The sequence below is a fragment of the Kogia breviceps genome, chromosome 18 (genome assembly GCF_026419965.1).
Source record: "Kogia breviceps isolate mKogBre1 chromosome 18, mKogBre1 haplotype 1, whole genome shotgun sequence".
In the NCBI taxonomy this organism is placed as follows: Eukaryota; Metazoa; Chordata; class Mammalia; order Artiodactyla; family Physeteridae; genus Kogia; species Kogia breviceps.
In genome coordinates this window covers 14,600,453-14,623,703 of record NC_081327.1, presented here as the reverse complement: position 1 = coordinate 14,623,703, position 23,251 = coordinate 14,600,453, and the positions used below count along the sequence as shown (strand labels likewise).

The 23,251-nt window shown below is 47.0% G+C and overlaps 1 protein-coding gene across 3 annotated transcripts; it reads right to left on the bottom strand.

Annotated features, from left to right (window-relative positions):
• Positions 1 to 647: 647 nt before the first annotated feature.
• Positions 648 to 12,717, bottom strand: PRODH2 (proline dehydrogenase 2). Of its 3 annotated transcripts, XM_059046218.2 has the most exons (10): positions 12,529 to 12,717; positions 12,256 to 12,452; positions 12,027 to 12,165; positions 11,859 to 11,945; positions 6,481 to 6,561; positions 6,239 to 6,394; positions 5,971 to 6,137; positions 2,651 to 2,761; positions 2,178 to 2,263; positions 800 to 984 (listed from the first exon to the last, which is right to left on the bottom strand). In XM_059046218.2, exons 1-10 carry the CDS (start codon positions 12,700 to 12,702, stop codon positions 800 to 802), a joined length of 1,383 nt encoding a protein of 460 aa, XP_058902201.1. In that variant the 5' UTR covers positions 12,703 to 12,717. The 3 variants fall into 3 exon arrangements, with proteins under 3 accessions (XP_058902200.1, XP_058902201.1, XP_058902202.1); XM_059046217.1 differs by lacking the exon at positions 2,178 to 2,263 and having other exon boundaries at positions 648 to 984; positions 12,529 to 12,702; XM_059046219.2 differs by lacking the exon at positions 6,239 to 6,394 and having other exon boundaries at positions 12,529 to 12,702.
• Positions 12,718 to 23,251: the final 10,534 nt, after the last annotated feature.

The following is a 23,251-nucleotide window of genomic DNA, read 5'->3' as shown; positions in this document are numbered from 1 at the left end:
GGCTGCATGTTCTGGCCCCACCACCTCCATCCTTGTCCCCCGACGCCACAGTCTGTTTATGCACATGCCCTTGTCTTGGAATGCTCTTCTCAGTATTCACTTGGTTATTCTGATGAATTCTCTGGGACGCCCTCTTGATCACCAGGTGTCTCCTCTGGCCTCCTACAGCCTCCAGGCTTTTCCCAACATTGCCCTGATAACTCTGCCTGGGCTCCCCTCATCACAGCCCTGGCCACCCTGGGCTGTCACTGTCTGAAGATAGGCCTGTCTACCCCTACTGGACTAAGAGCTCTGTGAGGCCAGGCCTGGGGTTGTGTTTGGTCACTGTTGTGTCCCTAGCACTGTTCACCTGGAAGCCTAGCTCAGAAGGAGACTCAGTAAATGCTTATTAAATGAGAGAATGGCTTGGTTCTTCTCTCTGCCCCTCTGGGGACATGTGGCCTTAGCCCAGCCTCTAGATCAGTGCCTCAGTGTCTACTTTTCATCTGTGCTCTTCACCTGGGTGTCCACTGGAGTGAAGAAAATTCCCACGTGAGCCACTAACTGGCTGAGTAGAGCTGACCCCAGGCCCATCGCAGGATCGTCTGCCTCAGGGTTGGTGGGGGAGCTCATTAGTCTTTGATCAATGCCCTTGCTATGCTCTAGGGTCATCTAAAGATCTCTCTTGAGCCACAGAGCCCCCTTAGCTTGGGCTGGCTGAGGCTGAGATGAGCCCTTCCCCAAGGAGGTGGCTTCCGTACAGGACAGCTGTCTGGGCAGCAGCTCAGGGCCTTTATTGACCATATGACCCCTAAGGGTGCTAATGGGGTACCCTCAGGCCCCGCCCCAGCAGCCTCCGCCGAAGTTCTTGGCTGAGCAGTTCCTGTTCCCTGCGGGCACCACGCAGTACACTTTGGTTCTCCTGGGCCCTCCGGATCAGGTAGGGGATCACTTCCTCCAGGGATCCATAGGGGATGGACTTGTACACGGCATAGCCAGCCTGCCCTGGAGGGAGAGTATTTGCAGGGTGTGGGTTGGTGTTTGGGGAGAGACTCCCCCAGGCCCCATCTGGAACAGAGATTTCCATTTCTGAGAATATGGCAGACTAGGTGGGTTGGACAAAATCTCGCACTGAAAAAACTAAAAATCCTGGAGTAAACATTAAAAAAAATCTTCTCGGGCTTCCCCGGTGGCGCAGTAGTTGGGAGTCCACCTGCCGATGCAGGGGACTCCAGTTCGTGCCCCAGTCCGGGAGGATCCCACGTGCCGCAGAGCGGCTGGGCCCGTGAGCCATGGCCTCTGAGCCCACGCGTCCGGAGCCTGTGCTCCGCAATGCGAGAGGCCACAGCAGTGAGAGGGCCAGGTACAGAAAAAAAAAAAAAGAAAAAAAATCTTCTCAAAGTTATGAAAATGCTGCCGAGAGAATAAGGAATTTACTAATCCAAGAATTAAGAGAAAGTGAGAATCCAGAGAAGGAAGGGTTACACAAGAAGTATTTCTATCCTGAAGGCAAAATTGAGCTGCTATTTAATGACTTCAAAGCTGAGGGGGTACAGAAATGGAGGCCCAAAGCCTGACCAGGGTAAGAGTTATAAAGGAGAACTTCCCCAGATTAAGTTGGAACCAAAAATCTAGACCCTCAAAGTTAGAGATAACAAGAAGTCAAACCTCCCACCCTCCCCCACTCCCAGGGAATGGCCTTGACCATGAGCAGAGCAAGGAAAAAAATAGAGAAATCCATCTCTGATAGGTTGTAGCCATGGGTTAGGCCCCTAAAATATTTGCAGCCCCAATTTGCATCCCTGGGATATCTCAAGAAACCTCAAGCTGTGAAGTTAGGGTGCACTGATTTTGTACCCCTTAGCACCTGGCAGAAGAAAACGTAAATCTTCTGGTCTCAGGCCCTGGTGAACAACACAGTAAAGATAACAAAGCACACAGGTGACAAGATACCATGATGAAGAACCAAGCAAAACAACAGATACCACAGACACAGAGACACAGGCCTGCAAGGCCTTCAGCTATGGGACAGATCTATCTGGAAGGGTCTGGCGCTCGCCGGCTGCAGGCTCTGGATGGGAGCCTGGCCAGGCATTGTCTGGGAATGGAAGATGGGATCTGTTTGGGAGGGAATGAGGCCTGGGGCTGACTGGGTGGGATGTGGGAGTGGGTCTGGGAGGGATGGATCATTCACATACCCAGTGCCAAGGAGACATGGTCACACATCCCCAGAAGTTGTCCAAAACAGACAGGCCCATCCAGAGGAATGCCCAGCTCCCACATGCTACAGAAAAGGCCACATCATCAATCCAGACAGTGGCTGGATCCAGAGCTGAAAGTCAGCCATGACGCACTCTTATCGCTGTTCTAGTTATTCAAATATTGAAGTACTTCCAAACTCACTGATAAATAACCACTGCCTTGGGCCCCCTGAAGGATCCCCAGTGAGTCCCCACTTCTTCCCTGGAACCCTGGGACCTCCCCATGCCCCAGCAAATAAGGGGCAATGCCTTGTTCAGCTGGGGCCTATGGGACCTGCAGGTGTAGCAGGAGTTAAATATTTTGAATATCCTCCCCAGATCCCCTTTGAACCTGCTGGCCTACATTGTCCCTCCCCTTGTTCCACATCCACCACCCTTGGGCACGTATTTCCCATTCCCCTACTTCGTACCGCTTGGTTGCCTGGTGAACAGAGTCCTCGTTGTGGGAAGCCACCATGAGGGGGCACATGGGGCCACGATGGGACACCTGGGTCAGCATCAGCTCCAGACAGCGGCTGTAACTGAAGGGAGATGAAGGTCTGGCGTATGACACCTGGTGAGTGAGGGTTAGGCCCCAGGGGCTGGGGATTTCTGTCCTTGGGACGTGGGGTGCCTAAGGGCAAGGACCCTGAAGTCAGGAAGTACCTGCATCCCACCTGCCTCCGCTGCGAGAGACATCCCCTCTCTGAGCCGTTTTCTTCTCTTTAACAACCCACGTTCACCCAGCGGTGTTGTTGTGAGGATGGAGTGAGATGAGGGTGGACATAAAGCCTCTGGCACAATGGCACTCTCACAGCAAAGGGCCACATCACACAAGGTGACATTTATCCAAGGTCATTCACTGCAGCAGTGTCTACAGAGCAGGGTTAGTAACAACCCAAATGTCTGGAAGTGGGGGACCGGCTAAATGAACACCCAGAGGAGAGTGGAGTGCCCCTGCAGGGGCAGGGAGACCCCACGATGTGAGTGGACGTGAGCTGTGTCGGTGTGTTCATTTTCACAACATTTTGATTTTTGAATCATGTGAATGTATTATTTGTTCAAAATCTCTATTAAAACATTAATGGTACTGTGCTGGAGAAGATGTGGAGAAATTGGAACCCTCCCACTGTGCTGGTGTGAGTCTAAAATGCTGCAGCCACTTTGGTTTTTGTTTTTGTTTTTTGTGGGTTTTTTTTGTGCTAGGCAGGCCTCTTACTGTTGCGGCCTCTCCCGTTGCAGAGCACAGGCTCCGGACGCGCAGGCTCAGCGGCCATGGCTCACGGGCTCAGCCGCTCCACGGCATGTGGGATCCTCCCAGACCGGGGCACGAACTGGCATCCCCTGCATCGGCAGGCGGACTCTCAACCACTGCACCACCAGGGAAGCCCTGCAGCCACTTTGGAAAACTATCTGGTCGTTCCTCAAAAAGTTAAACATGGAGTGACCATATGACCCAGTGATTCCAGTCCTAGAGAACTCAACTTTTAAGAGAATGAAAACTGTATGTTTACACAAAAATGTGTATGTGAATGTTCCTAGCCGCACTATCCACAATTGACAAAAAAAGTGGAAACAATCCAAATATCCATCAACTGATGAAAGCATAAATCAAATGTGGACTCTCCATGCAATGGAATATTATGCGACCATAACAAGGAGTGAAGCACTGACACATGCTACACCATGGTTGAACCTTGAAAACATTATGCTGAGTGAAAGAAGCCAGGTACAAAAGGTCATATATTATATGATTCCATGAATATGAAATGTCCAGAATAGACAAATCTACAGAGACAGAAAGTAGATTCGTGGTTGCCAGGGGCTGAGGGGGGGGTAGGAATGGGGAGTGCCTGCTAATGCATACGGGATTTCTTTATGAGGTGATGAAAATGTTCTGGAATTAGATAGTGGTGATGGCTGCACAATCTTATGAACATACTAAAAGCCACTGAATTGTACACTTTAAAATAGCAAATTTTACGATATGTGAATTATATCTCAGTAAAAAAAAATACAAAAATGGTGCCAAATGATTAAGCCTATGGGACACAAATGTGCCTAGGAAACTTCCTGGGCTTGGATGCAAGCTTAGCCTTCATGGCTTGGCAACTTGCTCTGGAAGCTTGATGAGTACTTGCAACTCTACAGACCTCTCCTTGGTCCACTGTGAAATGGAACTGGGCTTTGAAAACTCCATGAGGACAGGGCCTGGTGGCCACCTTGGTTGCCACTGCAACCAGGGTGCACCACAGTTCCTGATCTAAATCAGGTGGTCAGGTACTTCCCTGGTGGCACAGTGGTTAAGAATGTGCCTGCCAATTCAGGGGACACAGGTTCGAGCCCTGGTCCGGGAAGATCCCACATGTCGCGGAGCAACTAAGCCCATGCGCCACAACTACTGAGCCTGAGCTCTAGAGCCCATGAGCCACAACTACTGAGCCTGCGTGCCATAACGACTGAAGCCCAAGCAACTAGAGCCTGTGCTCTGCAGCAAGAGAAGCCACCGCAATGAGAAGCCCATGCACAGCAACGAAGAGTAGCCCCCACTTGCCGCAACTAGAGAAAGCCTGAGCTCAGCAGCGAAGACCCAAAGCCGCCATAAATAAATAAATAAATTTAAAAGAATAAATCAAGTGGTCAGCAAGTATGTATTGAAAGAATAAATTCTTTTTTTTTCTTTTTTTTTGCTGTGACCTCTCGGCTTACATGATCTTAATTCCCCAACCAGGGATTGAACCTGGGCCCCTAACAGTGAAAGCCCAGAATCCTAACCACTGGACTGCCAGGGAACTCCCTGAAACAATAAATTCTTTCTTCCCAGGGCCATGGGATGGTGGCCCAAGGAACTCACAATGATTTGAGGTGAGTAAAAATGTGGGTTCTAGAGCCAGTCTGCCAAAAATCTTGGCCCTGCCACTTACTAGCTGTGCGACCGTGGGTAAGTGATTCCACTTCTCTGTGCCTCGATTTCATCCTCTGTGAAATGGGGATGATAATAATAGTATCTACCGCTTGGGTTGTTTATTCATTCTTTCAACAGATCTGTACCGAGCACCCAGCACACAGCAGGTGCAATTTTAAGCACTGGGGGTTCAGCAGTGAACAAATCAGAATGCCCTGCCCTCCTGGGCCCACGCTCCCGTGGGTGAGATGAATAATGAGCAAGCGAATGTGAAACCTCAACTGCTGATAAGTGCCGGAAGAAAAATAAATCTAAGAAGTGAGTGGGCGTGGAGAGTTCTAGTTTTTGATAGGGAGGGCAGGAAGGTCCCCTGAGAAGGTACCAACAAGTAAAGACCTAAGGAAGTGAGGGATTGAGCCACACCACTGTCTGGAGGTAGAAGGCTCTTGGCAGTGGGAACAGGAAGTGCAAAGGCCCTGGGGGTCATCAAGGAGGCCAGTGTGGCCGGAGTGAAGTGAGCGAGGGGACAGGATTGCCGGCCGCTGCAAGGATCTGGGGTTTATCAAGGGTGCACTGGGAGCCATGGGAGGATTCTGAACTGAGGAGGGACAAGATTTGAGGCAGGTTCCCTCTGGCTGCACGTGGGGACCGAATGGGGAGGGGGGCTAGAGAAGGGAGCAGGAAGTCCAAGGAGGACTTCAGGTGGGAAGTGACGGTGCCCTGGACTGGGGAGAGGGAGTGTTGTGTAGACCCGCATAGGACACTCAGCTCCATGGGGAGTGAGCTCTAATGAAAGGTTAGAGGCTAATGTTATTTGTCTCAGAGGCCCTCCTGCCCCAGTCCCACCTCTGACTGGTAGCCTGGTAGTCAGGCTGAGTGGGATCTTCGGTACCCTGGAGCCGGGCCACCTCTCTCTCCTTGTCCAGATACGCCCCTCGTACCAACTTCACCCCGAAGGCCAGGCCAGCCCTGTCTGCGGCCTCAGCATCCCGCCTCAGCCGCTCGTAGGTGTCCTGGCAGAGCACAGGGGCAGCTTTGGGTCAAGGTGCTGGGACCCCGGCCTGAGGGCCCCTCCCCCGGACCCCCCCCACCCCGCCCCAAGCGCACCACACACCTTCAGATAGGCCTGGTAAGTGTTCCACACCCAGGGCCCACCTTCCCTGGGGCTGTTCCAGCGAGTGGCCAGAGCGGCCACCAGCAGAGAGAGTGCAGGGTTCAGGGAGGTGTACTCAGCATCCACCAGGAGCCTCACATGCTGGGCCCGGGCGTGCTGAGGGTGAGAGAGACTGTGGTCGGGCCCCCAGGAGTGACCAGCAAGCAGGTGCAGTGGAGCCAGACCGCGGCCGCAGGTGTTACCTGTACCACCCGGTGCAAACGGTTCAAGGAGGCCTGGAGATGCCGGGTTTGCTCGGCATTGAGGCAGGAGACCTGGAGGTCCTGTGGGGGGCAGGGGGTGGCAAGAGCAGTTCAGGGCTACTGGATCCTTCCAGAGCCTAAGTCTTCTCTCCCCCACCAGCAGGAAGGGGAAAAAAGTTTAGAAATTGTTAGAAATCTGAAAAGTAGCTGTATCACATTGATATTATTTATTGAGGTATAATACAGTGGTTGAGAGCTCAGAATCTGAGTTTGAATCCTGGCTCCACCACTTACTGTGTGGCCTTGAAGAAATCATATAACCTCTCTGGGCCTCAATGTTCTCCTCTGTAAAATGGGGTGATAATAATAACTACCTCATGGAGTTGCTGTGTGGATAAAAATGGGTTAATATATGAGATGTGCCTGGACATAAACAGCACAGGACAGTGTCAGAATAAGCACTCAATACATGTTATAAATAATAGGTGGCTTCAAATGCCATCTTATGTATTTAATCTTCACAATGATCCTAGTAGGCAGATGTTATTCCAAGCTCCATTTTCCAGTGGGAGAGTGACGTGACTTGGAATTAGCATCTAGAAAGTGCTTGGAACAGTAGGTAGCTCATAAGAGCCATAAGTGTTACCTCGCATTAGTCTCTTGGGACCTCAGTTTCCTCATCAAACTTTGAAGGCCTCATTGCAACTCACAAGGCTCCCCTGGTCTGACCCCTCTGCTCTCACCTCCTCCCACCCTCCACCTGGCTTACTGCCCTCCAGCCTCACTGGCCTCCTGCTAGTCTTTGAACATGCCAGGTACCTTCCCACCTCAGAGCCTTTGCTCTGGCTGTTCCTTCCGCCTGGAACACATTTCCCCCAGATGTCCACTTACTTCACTCCAACCTCTCCGCAGGGTCTTTATTTCAATGCCACCTTCTCAATGAGGTTTTCTCTGGTTTGAACGTGCAACTCCCTTCCTGGGGCTTTCCTTTCCCCTTCCTCAGCCTTATTTTTCCCTATAATGGCTGTCTATACTTGTAACATATCGGCTCTGGTTTTTGTTTTAGTATAATTAAATATTTACTACATTTTTTTCACACACTAATGGATAGAGCAAAGAGAGGGCAATGTTTCTCTGTGTCTGTCTCTGCACCACACTCCCCACCTGAATCCAAGATCATTTGATTGTAAGGGAACAATAAACAGAAACCTTTCAAAAGAGCTCAAGTGAAAAGGCGGTTTACTAACATGGGGAAGCTCTCTGCGCCCAATTTCAAAAGAACCTACTTTATCTGCATTAATTAATTTGATCCCCTAAAACAATTAAGTAAATATGATTCCCAATTTCCAGATTAGGAAACTGAGACCCTGAGGGGTACTAGAACCTAAACTTGAAAAAGAATGATTTTCCTGGCTCCGTGCGCTGCGCCCCCCGCCCCCCCACCCCGCCCAAACTCCCCAGCACGAGGCCCGGCACCAACTGGGCTTTTGGTTTTAACAATTGTCTCTTGCGCCTCCCAGACTAGCAAGTAATTACCTCGAGGGCAGAGATTTTGTTTATCTTGGTGATCATCCCCACCCCTGGCACAGCACCTGGGACGTGGTAGATGTTCAACAAACGTTTAGGGAATTGTTACATTTGTAATGTGGAAATAATAACTGTCCCTAGTTCAGGGTCCTCTTATGGGGATTCGAGGGTGAATGTGAGCTGCTGGTGACTCAGGGAGTCCAGCTGGGTTCAAAGAAATTGGGAAGTTAAAGAAAGAGGAACAGGTGGAATTTAGGGCTCCAGTATAGTCAACAGGATGGATATGGATCCCATCCTGGGGGAGCAGACTCTCCAGGAGAAGGGAAGGGTGAGGGGCACCTGCGGAGTTCTTCTCCCCAATCAGAGAATTGGCTCCTATGGGGCATCATCCCAGGAGAGTTCTGGGGTGTGAGCAGCTGGTGGAGCCGCCACCCTCACAGAGGGCCGACAGGGTGCCAGATGCAATTTCAGGTCCTCATTTACCCTTCACCACCCTCGGAAGTAGGGACTATTGTCATCCCCATTTTACAGAGGGGGAAACAGAGGTGAAGGCACAGAGAGGTGAAGTCATTCGTCTAAAATCACACAGCTTGGGACTTCCAAGCTGTGTCTGGTGGAGAATGGTTAAGAATCCGCCTGCCAATGCAGGGGACACGGGTCTGATCCCTGGCCCGGGAAGATTCCACATGCCGCCGAGCAACTAAGCCCGTGCGCCACAACTACTGAGCCTGCGCTCTAGAGCCTGAGAGCCACAACTACTGAGCCTGAGTGCCACAACTACTGAAGCCTGCGTGCCTAGAGCCCATGCTCCGCAACAAGAGAAGCCACAGCGATAAGAAGCCCACGCAACTCAACGAAGAGTAGCTCCCACTTGCCGCAACTAGAGAAAGCCCGCAAACAGCAATGAAGACCCAACACAGCCAAAAATAAAAATAAATAAAAAAACTTATAAAATCACACAGCTTGACCTAGGATTTAAACCTCAGCATCTCCAGGCAGAGAGTAAATGCTCCCCTCGAACACATATAAACCACTTCGGACAGTGCATGGCACGTTGTGAGTGGTAAGTTCTCCACCATTAATTTACTGTTTCAGACTCACTTGCTCCATTCATTTACTCATTTATTTAACATATGTTTATCACATCTTGTCTAGGTGCCATGGCCTGGGATATGGCCGTGAACAGGACAGTTATGAATCGTGCTGTGGAGCCAGTGGCTGTGAAGACCAAGGATGGATGGGGTCTGGGATCTGGGATGGGGGTGGTAGGACTGCTCTGAGAAGGGGAACAGGAGGAAGGGGCAGCTTTGGGGAGACACAGGCCAGTGTGGGACCCAGTTGGTGTGAGGGGTCTGGGGGACATCCAGGCGGAGGTTCCAGAGGGGCTCAGAGGAAAGGCTGGGGCTGGAGACAGAAGGCAGGTATTATGAGTGCAGAGCAGGGAAACAGGCTGTAGGGGTGGGTGTGAAGGCCCCTTGGAGGGGAGTAAGGACTGAGAGGGGAGTGAGCCGGGACCTCGCCCTGGGGAACCTCCATATTTAGGAGTCAGGCAGAGTAAAACCTAACAGAGATTGAGAATGAGCTGGCAGAGATGGAAAAGGAACACCAGGTCTGATGGTGTTGGGGAAGCCAAGGGAAGCTAGTGACACAGAGAAATGAGGGCCCCTCTGTCATCGTGCAGATGCCAGCCTGGCAGGGGCTTTAGTCTTTTAAACCACCCTGGGAAGAAATTACTATCACTATCCTCACATGAGTAAACTAAGTTCATGAAGAGGTGACATTCAGTACACTCCAAAGCTGATCCTTTGGAGCACTAAGTCCTGCTCCTATGTGTTCTGTGACACATATTAAAAATTACAAATTAAAAAAAGAAACCTCAGCAGGTCCCAGGCAGCATTATTTGGGGTGATGGAGACTCAGAGGCCACCCGGGTGTCCATCCCAGGAGAGGTAAACCATGCGGCCAGAAGCAGCCATTAAAAACAATGGATTGGGCTTCCCTGGTGGCGCAGTGGTTGAGAATCTGCCTGCCAATGCAGGGGACACGGGTTCGAGCCCTGGTCTGGGAGGATCCCACATACCGCGGAGCAACTGGGCCCGTGAGCCACAACTACTGAGCCTGCGCATCTGGAGCCTGTGCTCTGCAACAAGAGAGGCCGCGATAGTGAGAGGCCCGCACACCGCGATGAAGAGTGGCCCCCACTCGCCGCAACTAGAGAAAGCCCTCGCACAGAAACGAAGACCCAACGCAGCCAAAACTAAATTAATTAATTAATTTTAAAAACAAACAAACAAACAAAACAATGGATTAGGGACTTCCCTGGTGGTCCAGTGGTTGGGACTCCACACTCCCAGTGCAGGGGGCCCAAGTTCGATCTTTGGTAAGGGAACTAGATCCCACATGCTGTAACTAACAGTCCACATGCTACAACTAAAAGATCTCGCACGCGGCAACGAAGATCCCACGTGCCGCAACTAGGACCCAGAGCAGCCAAATAAATAAATAAATATTTTTTAAAATGGATTAGATGTACACAGAGATGCTTGGAGGGATCTTAAAATCAGAGTGCTCAGTGAAAAAAGTAAGAAACAGAATGCCATAGGTAACATAATGTTACTTGTGTGCGTTTAAAACTATACCCTCTGGCTGCAACCCCGCCCCATTGATGGAGAAGGGCACAAGGGAACTTCCTGCAGTGATGGAAATGTTCTATACCTTCATAGGGATTTGAATTGCTCAAGTGTAGGACATTTACAATGTATGCATTTCATTGTATGTAAATTTTACCTGAAAAGAAATAAATACTGAACTCTAATTAGTGATGTGCATTCTGAAGCATTTGGGGAAGAAGTGTGCTGACGTCTGCAACTTACTTTGAAATGCATCAAAAAAGTGTGGATTGATGGATGGTTAGAGGAATGGATAGACAGATAGATACGATTTAAAGCAAGTATATGCCCAGTGGCATGGACATACATACGCTACCAAATGTAAAACCGATAGCTAGTGGGAAGCAGCCGCATAGCACAGGGAGATCAGCTCAGTGCTTTGTGACCACCTAGAGGGGTGGGATAGGGAGGGTGGGTGGGAGGGAGATGCAAGAGGGAAGAGATACGGGGATATATGTATATGTACAGCTGATTCACTTTGTTATAAAGCAGAAACTAACACGCCATTGTAAAACAATTATACTCCAATAAAGATGTTTAAAAAATAAATAAATAGGGCTTCCCTGGTGGCGCAGTGGTTGAGAGTCCGCCTGCCAGTGCAGGGGATGTGGGTTCGTGCCGCGGAGCGGCTGGGCCCGTGAGCCATGGCCACTGAGCCTGCGCGTCCAGAGCCTGTGCTCCGCAACGGGAGAGGCCACAACAGTGGGAGGCCCGCGTACAGAAAAAAAAAAAAAAAAAAAAAAAAAAAAAGTTACAGTTAATTTTTAAAAAAAGAATAAATGAAAGAACAAATGAGTGAATGAATGACCCCAAACCCATTGGTCTAATCATAGCTTCCAGCTAGTTAGCACACACTAGCATAGCTGAGTTGATTGATAAAATATTGATTACTTTCTTCTAGTTGGTAAAGAGCTGCTGTTTCAATCTCTCCTCTGAGAGCTCCCAACCCCCAGGCCCCTCCCCTAGAGTCTCCAGGTGACCCACATTCCATTTATTCCAGCCATGCCCCAGGGCTGTAGCCACACTTATTCTGATCATTCTAAGCCTGGAAAGTAGAAGTAGTTAAACATTTCGAACATGCCGCTGGCGCTGGCGGATGCCTGCTACCTCCAAGTCCAGGGGCCTCTGCTTCCCCCACACTCCCCACCAACTATTCAATCTCCCCCCGCCTGAGCTCCTCACCTGCCCAGAGTCCATGGCTTCTGCCAGGCTTTCAGGGCTCAGCTCCAAGGAGCCCCCTGGCCTTCGGACACGTGAGGTTAGCTCCTTCTGGAATGGGGTGGTAGGTGGGGTAGCTACGGGGACCCGGGGGGCGCCCACCCCCTCCCCTCCCACCTGCGAGTCCCTTACACAGAGCTGAGTGCTCATCAGCGCCGTCATCTTCAGCTGCATGAGGACGTTTCCAGTCGGGCCAGGGCTCTCCAGGAGGCCTCGTGACAGGTCCACACACCGAAGCATAGCGCTGAGGTTCCCCTCATACCAGGCCTCGCTGCCCAGCCAGCAGGCGTCAGGGTTTGGAGCCCACTAACCCCCTTGTTGCAAGCCTCCCGGCCACCCCGGTCCCCAGCTCCCTACTCACCCAGTCTTGACAGCTGAGTCTGGCTCCTCCTCAGTGGGCACTGCCAGCAGGGGCCGGAGGCCTAGGGTCTGGAGCTGTTGCACACAGCCCCTCACCTCCTCTATGGTCTCACCAGCCACAAACTGCCCGTAGATGGATGCTCGGAGAAGTGCGCCCGAGAGCTGGGACCCCAGGAGTCGCTGAGACCAGGCTTGGAGCTGGGGTGACAGGGAGCACGGGCTCAGAGCCTGGCCCTGGGGACCCCCTGGGCCAGTCCCCAGGGCCACTGCTCACCGCCAGGCCGTGGGTGACCAGAGGGGGCCAGGCACACAGCCGTAGCACCAGCAAAGCCCGGGTCAGTTCTCCTGTGCCCTTGAGGTGGAAGGCCCCACCATCAAAGCTCAGGGGCTTCCAGCCCCCAGGGGAGGGGCCAGCTTGGGAGCAGAGCACACGACAGGTCCAGAGCATCAGGAATCCTTCGCCACTTCCACACCAGGTCAGGGGGCTTTGGAGGCAGCTGTCCACCTAGTGCCCCTTGCCCGGCCAGGGACAGTGACTGATTAACCAGACAGTAACCAGGGAAAGGCAAATCTTTAGCATCACAGGCTCCTTGAGGGGCAGTTAATTATTAACTTATGGGGACATAGTTCAGAATAATGGGGACAGGAAAGGAAACCCCCCAAAACAGCCCCCAACGACCCTCAGAATAACAGCTCACAATTGTTAGGTGCCCATCATATGCCAGTGGGTGTTAAGTGAGAATGTGGGCTCTGGGAGCAAGGCAGTGTGGCTTTGTGATCTTGGGAAAGTTATTAACCTCTCTTGTTGCAATTGCTTCATCTTAAAATGGGAGAGAGGGTAGTGCTACTGAATAAATTTGAAAATGCACAAAACCTTTTACCTACCTGTTCCATATTAAGTATGTATCTTAGAGAACTTGAACATGGGCATCAGGAAACATGTACAGGAAGAAATGTTTGCAGCAGCATTGTTTGTAATAGTCCCAAATGCGAACTACCCAAATTTCCATCAACTGGAGAATGGATAAATACATTGTGCTATAGTCATACAACAGAATACTACAGAGCAACGAAAAGAGCATAAACTACTGAAACATACAACCACATGGATAAATCTCACACACGTGGTGTGTGAAAGAAACCAGACACCAAACAGCCAAACAGGATATGCTGTCTTATTCTATTCAAAAAACTCAAAAGCAGGGATAATGAAATGGCAATATAGTATGGGGGATACGTACATGGGTGGTCAAACTATTAAGAAAAGGCAAGCGGGCTTCCCTGGTGGCGCAGTGGTTGAGAATCCGCCTGCCGATGCAGGGGACGCGGGTTCGTGCCCCGGTCCGGGAAGATCCCACGTGCCGCGGAGCGGCTGGGCCCGTGAGCCATGGCCGCTGAGCCTGCGCGTCCGGAGCCTGTGCTCCGCAACGGGAGAGGCCACAACAGTGAGAGGCCCGCGTACCGCAAAAAAAAAAAAAAAAAAAAAAAAGGCAAGCAAGGAAATTATTATCACAAGTCAGAAAGGTGGTTACCTCAAGGGATTAGAGGAGTTGTAACTGGGTAGGGGCTCACGGGGGCTTCTATGTCCTTTTTTTCTTAACCTGATGATGATTCACAGTTGTTCACATTACAAGTATTTTTTAAAGCCATACATTTATATTTTACACTCCTGAATGTACAATACATTTCACAATAAAATAAAAATAAGAAATTAATCATAGTATCAGCCTCACGGAGTTGTTATGAGGATCCAGTGAGCTCGTGGACACACACAGCCTGGTATACAGTATGTGCTCAATACATACCGGCTGTGATCGTTAAGTTTGGTGTGCGTACAACCCCATTGGTGTCTATGCCCCTGAAGAGGTATATGACATTAATCACCCCTGTGTTTAGGGATCCCCAAAACCACCTCAGGCTCACCGATTCGCTGGAGGGACTCAACTCAGAAAAGCTGTTTTACTCATGGTTATGATTTATTACAGTGAAAGGATACAGATTAAAAATACCAAAGGGAAGAAGCTATGGGACATAGGAGACATATGACCTGGAGACACCAAGACAAGACATAGGTCCTGGGGACAACAAGGCAAGCTTCTCATTGTCCTTTCCCAGCGGAGCCTAGTGAAAGGTGCTCAATTTTCCCAGCAACAAAACATGAAAACACACATGGAGTGCCACAGCCAGGGACATTCACATGAGCCGTGGTGTCCAGACTTTTTATTGGGGGTCAGTCACATGGGCATGGTCTACCTCCCACATGACTGACCTTAGTCTCCAGCCCCTCCAGGGGTCAAGCTTATACTGCACAGCCCAAGGACCCCAGGTAAACAAACATACTCCTAACAAGCAGGATATTCCAAGGGATTAGAGGTTACCTCCTAGGAGTTGGACAAAATTAATCCTTTAATGCACAGCCTCCAATTCACAGGTAGTAAAAGTGGAGCCTCAGAGAGGTAAAGATGTCTGAAGTCACACAGCCAGTGGCCAAGTGTAGATTTAATGTCCTTGTCCCCTAAACCCCAGGAATAAAATTTTAACCACCCTTTTTGCAGTCTTTTCCTCAGTACCTAATTCACAGAATCAAGGGACAAGAGTCAGACAATAAATCCAGAAAATCCTGGGTTAAAAAGTCTTTAAACTTTTTTTAATTACATGCACAGTTCATATTTTAAAATTAAGACAAAACGAAAGGAAAAGGAGTGAAACAGTTTCTCCAACTCCTCAATTCATGCCTCTAAAGCAACAGGGTATCCTTGCAGAGGATAGTTTGTGCATAGAAACACACCTATATGGCTCCTTTTTGTTACATAAATGAGAAAATACTACTTGTCCCTTTGCACATTGATTTTTTTACTTAATGTATTTTGAGGGATTGTTTCCATCTCAGCACATATAGCTGGATCTCAGATTTGAAAGATTTTATGTTATTTCTTTCTTTAATCTTTGATAGATTTCACCAGCGAAGCCATCTGGGCCTGGAGCTTTCTTTGTGGGAAGGATTTTAATAATAATTTCAATTTCTTGAATAAATATATTTTCTATTGCATCCTGAGTTACTCTCATATGTTGTGCTTTTCAAGGAATTGGCATTTCATCTAAATTGTCAAGGCCTCGACACAAAGTTGTCATAATATTCTCTTTACATCCTTTTAATGGTGACAGAATTTGTAGTGATAATCTCTCTTCCAATCTTGGTATTAGTAATTTCTGTTCTCTCTTTTTTTCATGATCAGTCTAACTGGGGATTTTACCAATCTTGTTGATTTTTTCTAACTTTGGCTTTGTTCATTTTCTCTATAGTTTGCTGATCTGCCTCATTTTTAACATTTGCAGATTGTTGTGTTGAATGGATTCCTATCACTGATAATTTCTTCACTTTCCCTGACATTTTATCATGCAAATTTGCAAACAAAGTTTAAAGTTGTCTTATAGAATGTCCTACATATTGTATTTGCCTGATTATGATGTCACTGTGATGTCATTTAATGTGTTCCTTTATCTTCTGTATTTCCTGTAAACCAGAGTTTGGGTCTAAAGTCATAAATTTTTAAATTTATTTTTTCAAAGTATAGTTGATTTACAATGTTGTGTTAATTTCTGCCATACAGCAAAGTGATTCAGTTACACATATATATACATAATTCTTTTTCATATTCTTTTCCATTATGATTTATCACAGGATATTGAATGTACTTCCCTGTGCTATACAGTAGGACCTTGTTGTTTATCCATTCTATATATAATAGTTTGCATCTGCTAATCCCAAACTCCCAACCCATCCCTCTCCCACCCCTTGGCAATCACAAGTCTGTTTATGTCTGTGAGTCTGTTTCTGTTTAATAGATAAGTTTTTTGTGTCATATTTTTGATTCCACATGTAAGTGATATCATATGGTACTTGTCTTTCTTTTTCTGACTTATTTCACTCAGTATGATAATCTCTAGGTCCATCCACATTGCTGCAAATGGCATGATTTCATTCTTTTTTATGACTGAGTAGTATTCCCTTGTATATATGTACCACATCTTCTTTATCCATTCATCTGTTGATGGACATTTAAGTTGTTTCCATGTGGATAAGATCAACTTCTTGAGTCAGTGCTGATCCGGCAAGAAGTAGAGGCGGCCACAAGAATCACTCCCTCAAAAAAGTCATGATCTGACAGGGGATAGGGTAGGGGGCAGCTGGGAGAGGTAGAGTTGCTCTAACAGTGGTTACTGACAGCAGCGCTGCTTACCAAGGTGCTGTGGTGTTGCACTCATCGCTCCAATAGGGGCGGTGCCAAGATCTTCCCCTCTCTCATGAGAGGTTCTCATGACAAAATTAGTTATCCAGGTGTGTTTGACGTTTTCCAAAGATGTTTATGCTGGAGGGTAGGCAGGCAGGCCCTGATTGCTCTTTAATTAAGTTACAAGGAGATATATACCAGTGAGAAAACTCAGTTCTGGGTGGGAAAGGCACCTTAGTGGGATTTGGAGAAGATATTTTTTATTTCTCAGCTGGCAGATCTTACTTTTTTTCCCCCCTTGGTTGTTCTTAAGGAGATAGAACCAGTACTTCCCTGGCGGAACAGTGGTTAAGACTCCACACTCCCAATGCAGGGGTCCCGGGTTTGATCCCTGATCAGGGAACTAGATCCCACATGCATGCTGCAACTGAGAGTTCACATGCCACAGCTAAGGAGCCCATGTGCCACAACTAACGAGCCAGTGAGCCACAACTAAGGAGATAGAACCAAGCAGCAGCAGGTGAACTGCTTGCATTTAGGGATCTCAAAGGTTAATGGTGATAGAGGGAGATTATTGAAGGGAGAAGGAATTCACTCCTTTCTCAAATTAGGCATAGGTGAGCCACACTTACACTGAACTAGTGGTGTGTGTGGTTGTCTTCTATTTCCTGTAGTAGGAGGAAACTAGCCTGCTCCCTGACCTCTGACAATATGTTAACCAATCGAAGAATTTAGTTCCTCTCCCAGGGTAGAGATGTGGGGGGTGAACTGGGGTGTGGTGATGAGATTATTATCAGTCTGATGTTGATATTTTCAAATGTGAAAAGTACAGACTGTCCCAGGATGGGGCCATCCAAGACTAGGGGTGAGTTCTTTAGGGTTATCGAGAAAGAGGGATGAGAAATGGGAAATCTCATCAGTAGTTAACCTTGAGGTCTGTCCTAAAAGAGAAGATAAGTCACTCTAAAATAATGATGTTCCAGCCTGGTAATATATTTTAAAAAAACATCACCAAGCACACAAGAAAGTAAGCCACCATGACTGAGGGTTAGCAGAACAACTGCTCCAGTTAACAACTGTTGCAAAATAAACTACCCCTAATATTGGTAGCTTTAAAAAATAGCGATAATTTATTTTTCTTACAGTTTCTCAATTTGCGCAGGGCTCAGTTCAGTTGTTTGTTTCTGTTCCATGTAGTATGAACAGGGTTGGCTCAACTTGGGGCTGGAGGATGCACTTTCAAAATACTGTACTCACATGCCTGACAACTTGGTGCTGGCTGTTGGCTGGAGATTCGGTCAGGTCTGTGGGCTGGGGGCCTCAGTTCCTCTCCATAGGATGCTTGGATTTCTTTGCAGCATGGTGGTGGAGTTCTTAGAGTGAGCATCCTAAAGGAATCAGGGAGGAGTTGTACTGCCTTTTATGACCTAGCTTTGGAAATCACAATGTCACTTCTGCCATAGTCATAAACTTGCCCTGTGTCAAGTCATATTGTAAAGAGCAAATCTTGTTTTGGCCATCTTTGGAAAAATACAATATAACACAACAACAAACAAAAGATTCAGACCTGCAAGAATTCCAGATATTGGAATTTTCAAAATCAGACTACAAACTAGCCCTTTGTAAAATGTTTAAAGAAATAAAATATACAATCACAAATGTAAGCAAGCAACAAGAGAGTATCAGGAATGGAAAAAGTGGATTTGAAAAATAAAAGATGAAACTTTTAGAGATTAAAAATATAATAAATGTAATTCCCATAATAAAAATTAAAACAGTGGATTAGACATAGCTGAAGACAGAACTTTTGAACTGAAAGATTTATCAGAGGAAATTACATAGCACAAAGAGACAAAGAGATGGATATATGAAAGAGAGATTAAGATACATCAAAAATCTAATAAAAGACCAAAAAGCAGAAAATAGAATGGAGGAACAGCAATCTTTGAAAGAATGATGGCTGAGAATTTTCCAGAACTGATGAAAAACATGAATCCACAGTTCCAAGAAGCAAGTATATCCTAAACAAGATAAATAAAAATAAATTCATGCCTAAATACATCAAAACGAAATTGCACAACATTGAAGACAACCAGATCTACTATTTATCTCTGCATCCTCCAGAGTATAGCATGGACTAGATGCCCCACAAATTCTTATTGAATAAAATGAGTGGGCATACCAGGTCAAGATCACAGATGATTTAAAGGCAAGGAGGTAAAGCATTTCTTCTTAACTACCTGAAACACAGAACTAGGATTGGTGGAAAGTGACAGGGCGGTGGTGGGCAGAGGTTAGGTGGGGAACCTTGAGCTCCTGGCAGAACAGGCAGAACACAACAAGCTGCTCAACAGTAGCTAGGGAAGGTTCTTAAATGAAGTTCCCAGCTGGTCCTTCTGTGGGTGACCACCCACTTCCGGCTGAGAGTGAAAGGGGCTTTAATATTAGCTCAGAGGCAGGGCAGAGTTCTAAGGGGGAGAACAGCTGCGGGGGTCAGAGTCCTCTCATTGGTTCTGACTGGGTCACCTGATGACCCGTAAGCCAATCACTGGGCTTAGAAAATAAGACACTCTGGTTGGTCAGTTCCGAGGGCTATCCCTATTCGTGGAGCCCCACGTAGAGTGGGCTACATACGAAGCACAAAGCATATCTGAAGTAGGAGACCAGGCACCGATGCTTCCCAAGAGAAGACTGCAGGTCACCAGGAAATGGGTGAATGAACTCTGGATGACAGGACAACTGAGCTCATGAGTAATTCTGATGGTTCCGGAAGAGAATACATAAAAAAAAACTTAGAGGGCTTCCCTGATGGTGCAGTGGTTGGGAATCCGCCCCCCAATGCAGGAGACACGGGTTCAAGCCCTGGTCCGGGAGGATCCCACATGCCGCGGAGCAACTAAGCCCTTGCGCCACAACTACTGAGCCTGCGCTCTAGAGCCCGTGAGCCACAACTACTGAGCCCACGAGCCACAACTACTGAAGCCCCGCGCCGAGAGCTTGTGCTCTGCAACGAGAGGCCCCCACGATGAGAGGCCCGCGCACCGCAACGAAGAGTGGCCCCCGCTCTCCGCAGCTAGAGAAAGCCTATGCACAGCAACGAAGACCCAATGCAGCCAAAAATAAATAAATAAACAAATAATTTTTTAAAAAAAGAACTTAGAAAAGGGATTGGCATGTGGAAACAGCTAATAAATGCTGTCTGTCCGTTGTTGCATTTCAACTATTCAGTGGCTTCGTATCACCCATAGGATAAAGTACAAACGCCATAAGATTACCTTCGTGATATATCTTTGCCCATCTCGCCAGCCTCAATTCCTACCTCTCCCTACCTTGACAGTTGTTCTCCAGGAACAATTTTAAGAAAATCCCCCCGCACACTGTGCTCCTGCGGTCCCCTATGTCTTGATGCCCTGCACAGCTACTTAGCCTTTAATATTGGGGCTCAGTGACCACTTACCATGTAGAAGACACTCCCACCACCACCACCAAGTTATTGTCTCCAGCACAGACCCGTCCCCTGAGCTCCCCTTACACAACAAATCTGGTAGATTGGTTCTTCTCAAACGGGGCGGTACCGCCCCCTGGTGGGAGTTTTGGAAATTTGCGCAAACGTTTTTGGTTGCCGCGTTGACGGAGGGCGCTACAGACTTTTTTTTTTTTTTTTAACGTCTTTATTGGAGCATAATTGCTTTACAATGGTGTGTTAGTTTCTGCTTTATAACAAAGTGAATCAGTTATACATATACATATGTTCCCATAACTCTTCCCTCTTGCGTCTCCCTCCCTCCCACCCTCCAGACATTTAAGAGGCCAGCGTCAAGGCATGCTGCTGGATATTGCGTCCGCGTCCTGAACAACTTGAAAACATCGTTAAAGGCATTCATATGGGTAAAAAGATAAGTTTATAATTATCTGAAATTAATATAAATACGCATGCATGAAAAATTTGGGTATGGTTTAAAATATACGAACTTTTTTTCTGAAATGAAACTATACAGTAAATAGAGTGACAATGATAATTTATTTGTTCAGAATGGTACCAAGCGTTGTTAACCATATCACAAAAGTATAATTGCAACCATAATGCCATCTATGAGATATAATGTAAAAAATTTAATGATATATAACACACATAAAGAAATGTGCTCATAGCACAAGTATTCAGTGTGATAAATTGTCAGAAAATGACAACACCTGTGTAACTAGCAACCAGGTCAAGAAGCAACATTATCAGTCCCATAAAAACACTCCTTGTGTCCCTTTCCAATCACTGTCTCCCTCTCCCCCGAAGGTAACCCCTCTTGCCACGAATCAGTTTTGACTGTTTTTAACTCTAAAGAGATGAAATCGTACAGTATGTTCTCTTTGGGGTCTGACTTTTAATTCAACACTGTGTTTGTGAGATTCATCCATCCTGTTGCTCTGGATAGTTTTCATTTCCCCTATGATCTCCTTTTCTTAACCCAACTTGAGCCAATCCGGTTTGATCTGTCTGAAATTTGGAATAAAGGCACTACATTTCAGAGTCAGGCAAGGGTGTGGTGCCCTAGAACTGGGGCAGTCAATTCTTGGACAAGCAATAATTATGGACAAAGAGGGAAGCTAGGTATCTACAAGGAGAGATTGGAGGAAATCTGCTGAGGGATGTGGACAAAAGATGATGGGACCAATGAAAGAGAAAAAGAACTGGATAGATTTGCACAACCCATGAGACCCAGTTGTACTTCCGATTCTTTTCTTCTATGACATTGTCATGCACCTTTACAATGCACTTTTTAAAATCAACTTTTATTTTGATGTGATATCAGGCCTACAGAAAAGTTCTAAGAAGGTTACAAAGCATTTCAATACAGTTCACCCTCATTCCCCAAATGTCAACATTTTACCTTTGTTTTATCCTTTTCTATCTCTCTGTATAAACACACATTCTTTTTCTCAGTTGTTTGAGAGTAAATTGAAGACAAAATAAACTTTTACCCTAAACGATTAAGTGCACATTTCCTAAGAACAAGGCATTCTCTTACCCAACCATAGTGTAATAGAATTAACATTGACACAATATTGTTATCTAATCTACAATTCTTACTCAGTTTTGTCAACTGTCCCCATAATACCCTTTATAGAAAATATGTGTTGCCCTCAGTTGCCATGTCTCTTTAGTCTCCTTTAAGCTGGAACAATTCAGTCTTCTTTTGTGTTGCATGACTCTGACATATATGAAGATTACAGGACAGGTATTTTGTAGAATATCCTTCAATTTCAATGTCTCCCTCATGATTAGATTCAGGTTATGCACTTTAGTCAGGAATATCATTGACATACTTTTGTATCCTCAATATTTCACATCAGCAGGCCCGTGATGTCAATTTCTAACATGCCTGGTAATGTTAACTTTGATCATTTGGTAAAGTGGCATCTGTCAGGTTTCCTCCGCTGTGAAATTACTATTTTTCCCTTAGTAAGTAATAAAGGAAATGCCTTTTAGCTCTACTAATTTGAGTGAGTTTCTTCCCCTTGTAAATTATTCATTTCTGTATCAGTTTACTAAGGACCCCATTCAAACTGGCTTAAGGGAAAGGGTAATTTATGGTTGCAACTAACTAACTGAAGACACCATTCAGATTTACCTAAGGGAAAAGGGGAATGTATAGTCCAGGAGCGGCTCTGACTTTGGGTATCCAGGGGCTTAGCATAATTAGGAACTTGTCTTATTCAATGGTATCTATATAAATTAAGAGGGACTCGATTCTGGGCAGACAGAAGCAATAGATATCTGTTACATTGATTCAGACAGTAGCAAAGAGGAAGCAAAAAGTGCGTGAAGAGACCCAACCACAGCCTGGGGGTTCCTTTGGTGAGCCTTACCCAAGTGGTTTATGTGGTTCTGAGCAACCCAGGACCTGGATTATGCACATATTTAGTCCCCTGGCCATAATGATTGGCTCAAGGATGGACGTAAGACCCAAGCTGGGCTGACGAAAGACAGCCCCAAGACCTTCCAGAACTATTGGTAAAAGATGTACTCTGGCTCCTGAGCTTGTGGAATGCCAGCTTGGAACTGCAAGTGGTCATCTTTGTCTCCCAAATGAAGGGTCTAGCTGAGAATGAAGTCAACACAGAGAACAGCAAAGCCAAGAGATACAGAGAGATAGACCCCTCGTAGCTTTGTTTCAATAAATTCACCTTTTCTCCTTAGCCAAAGTGGAAACAGAATGTTGTACGTTTCTCCTCCTCCTCCTCCTCCTCCTCCTCCTCCTCCTCCTTCTTCTTCTTCTTCTTCTTCCTCCTCCTCTTCCTCCTCCTCCTCTTCTTTCTTCTCCTCCTACTCCTCTCTCTTTTTGGGGGGTGGGTGGGTGGGTGTGGGCCACATGGCTTGGCTTGTGGAATCTTAATTCTCCGACCAGGGATTGAACCTGCGCCCTCAGCAGGGAAAGTGAAGAGTGCTAACCACTGGGCAGCCAGGGAATACCCTGTAGTTTTCTTCTTTGAACAGGAAAAGTACATAATTAGAAAAATTCTATTCTTAGGAATGGAATCTTTTTTTAATTAAAGGGAAATCAGTTGGACTCCAATGTATTTGGGTATTCAAGTGCTGTGGTATAAAAACTTATTTTAGCCTATGCTGATAAAAAATAATATGTGGACAAGCATTTGTGGGGTTTTAAAAAATATTTATTTATTTGGCTGTGCCAGGTCTTAGTTACGGCACGTGGGATCTTCGCTGCGGCGTGCGAACTCTTAGTTGTGGCCTGTGGGCTCTAGCTC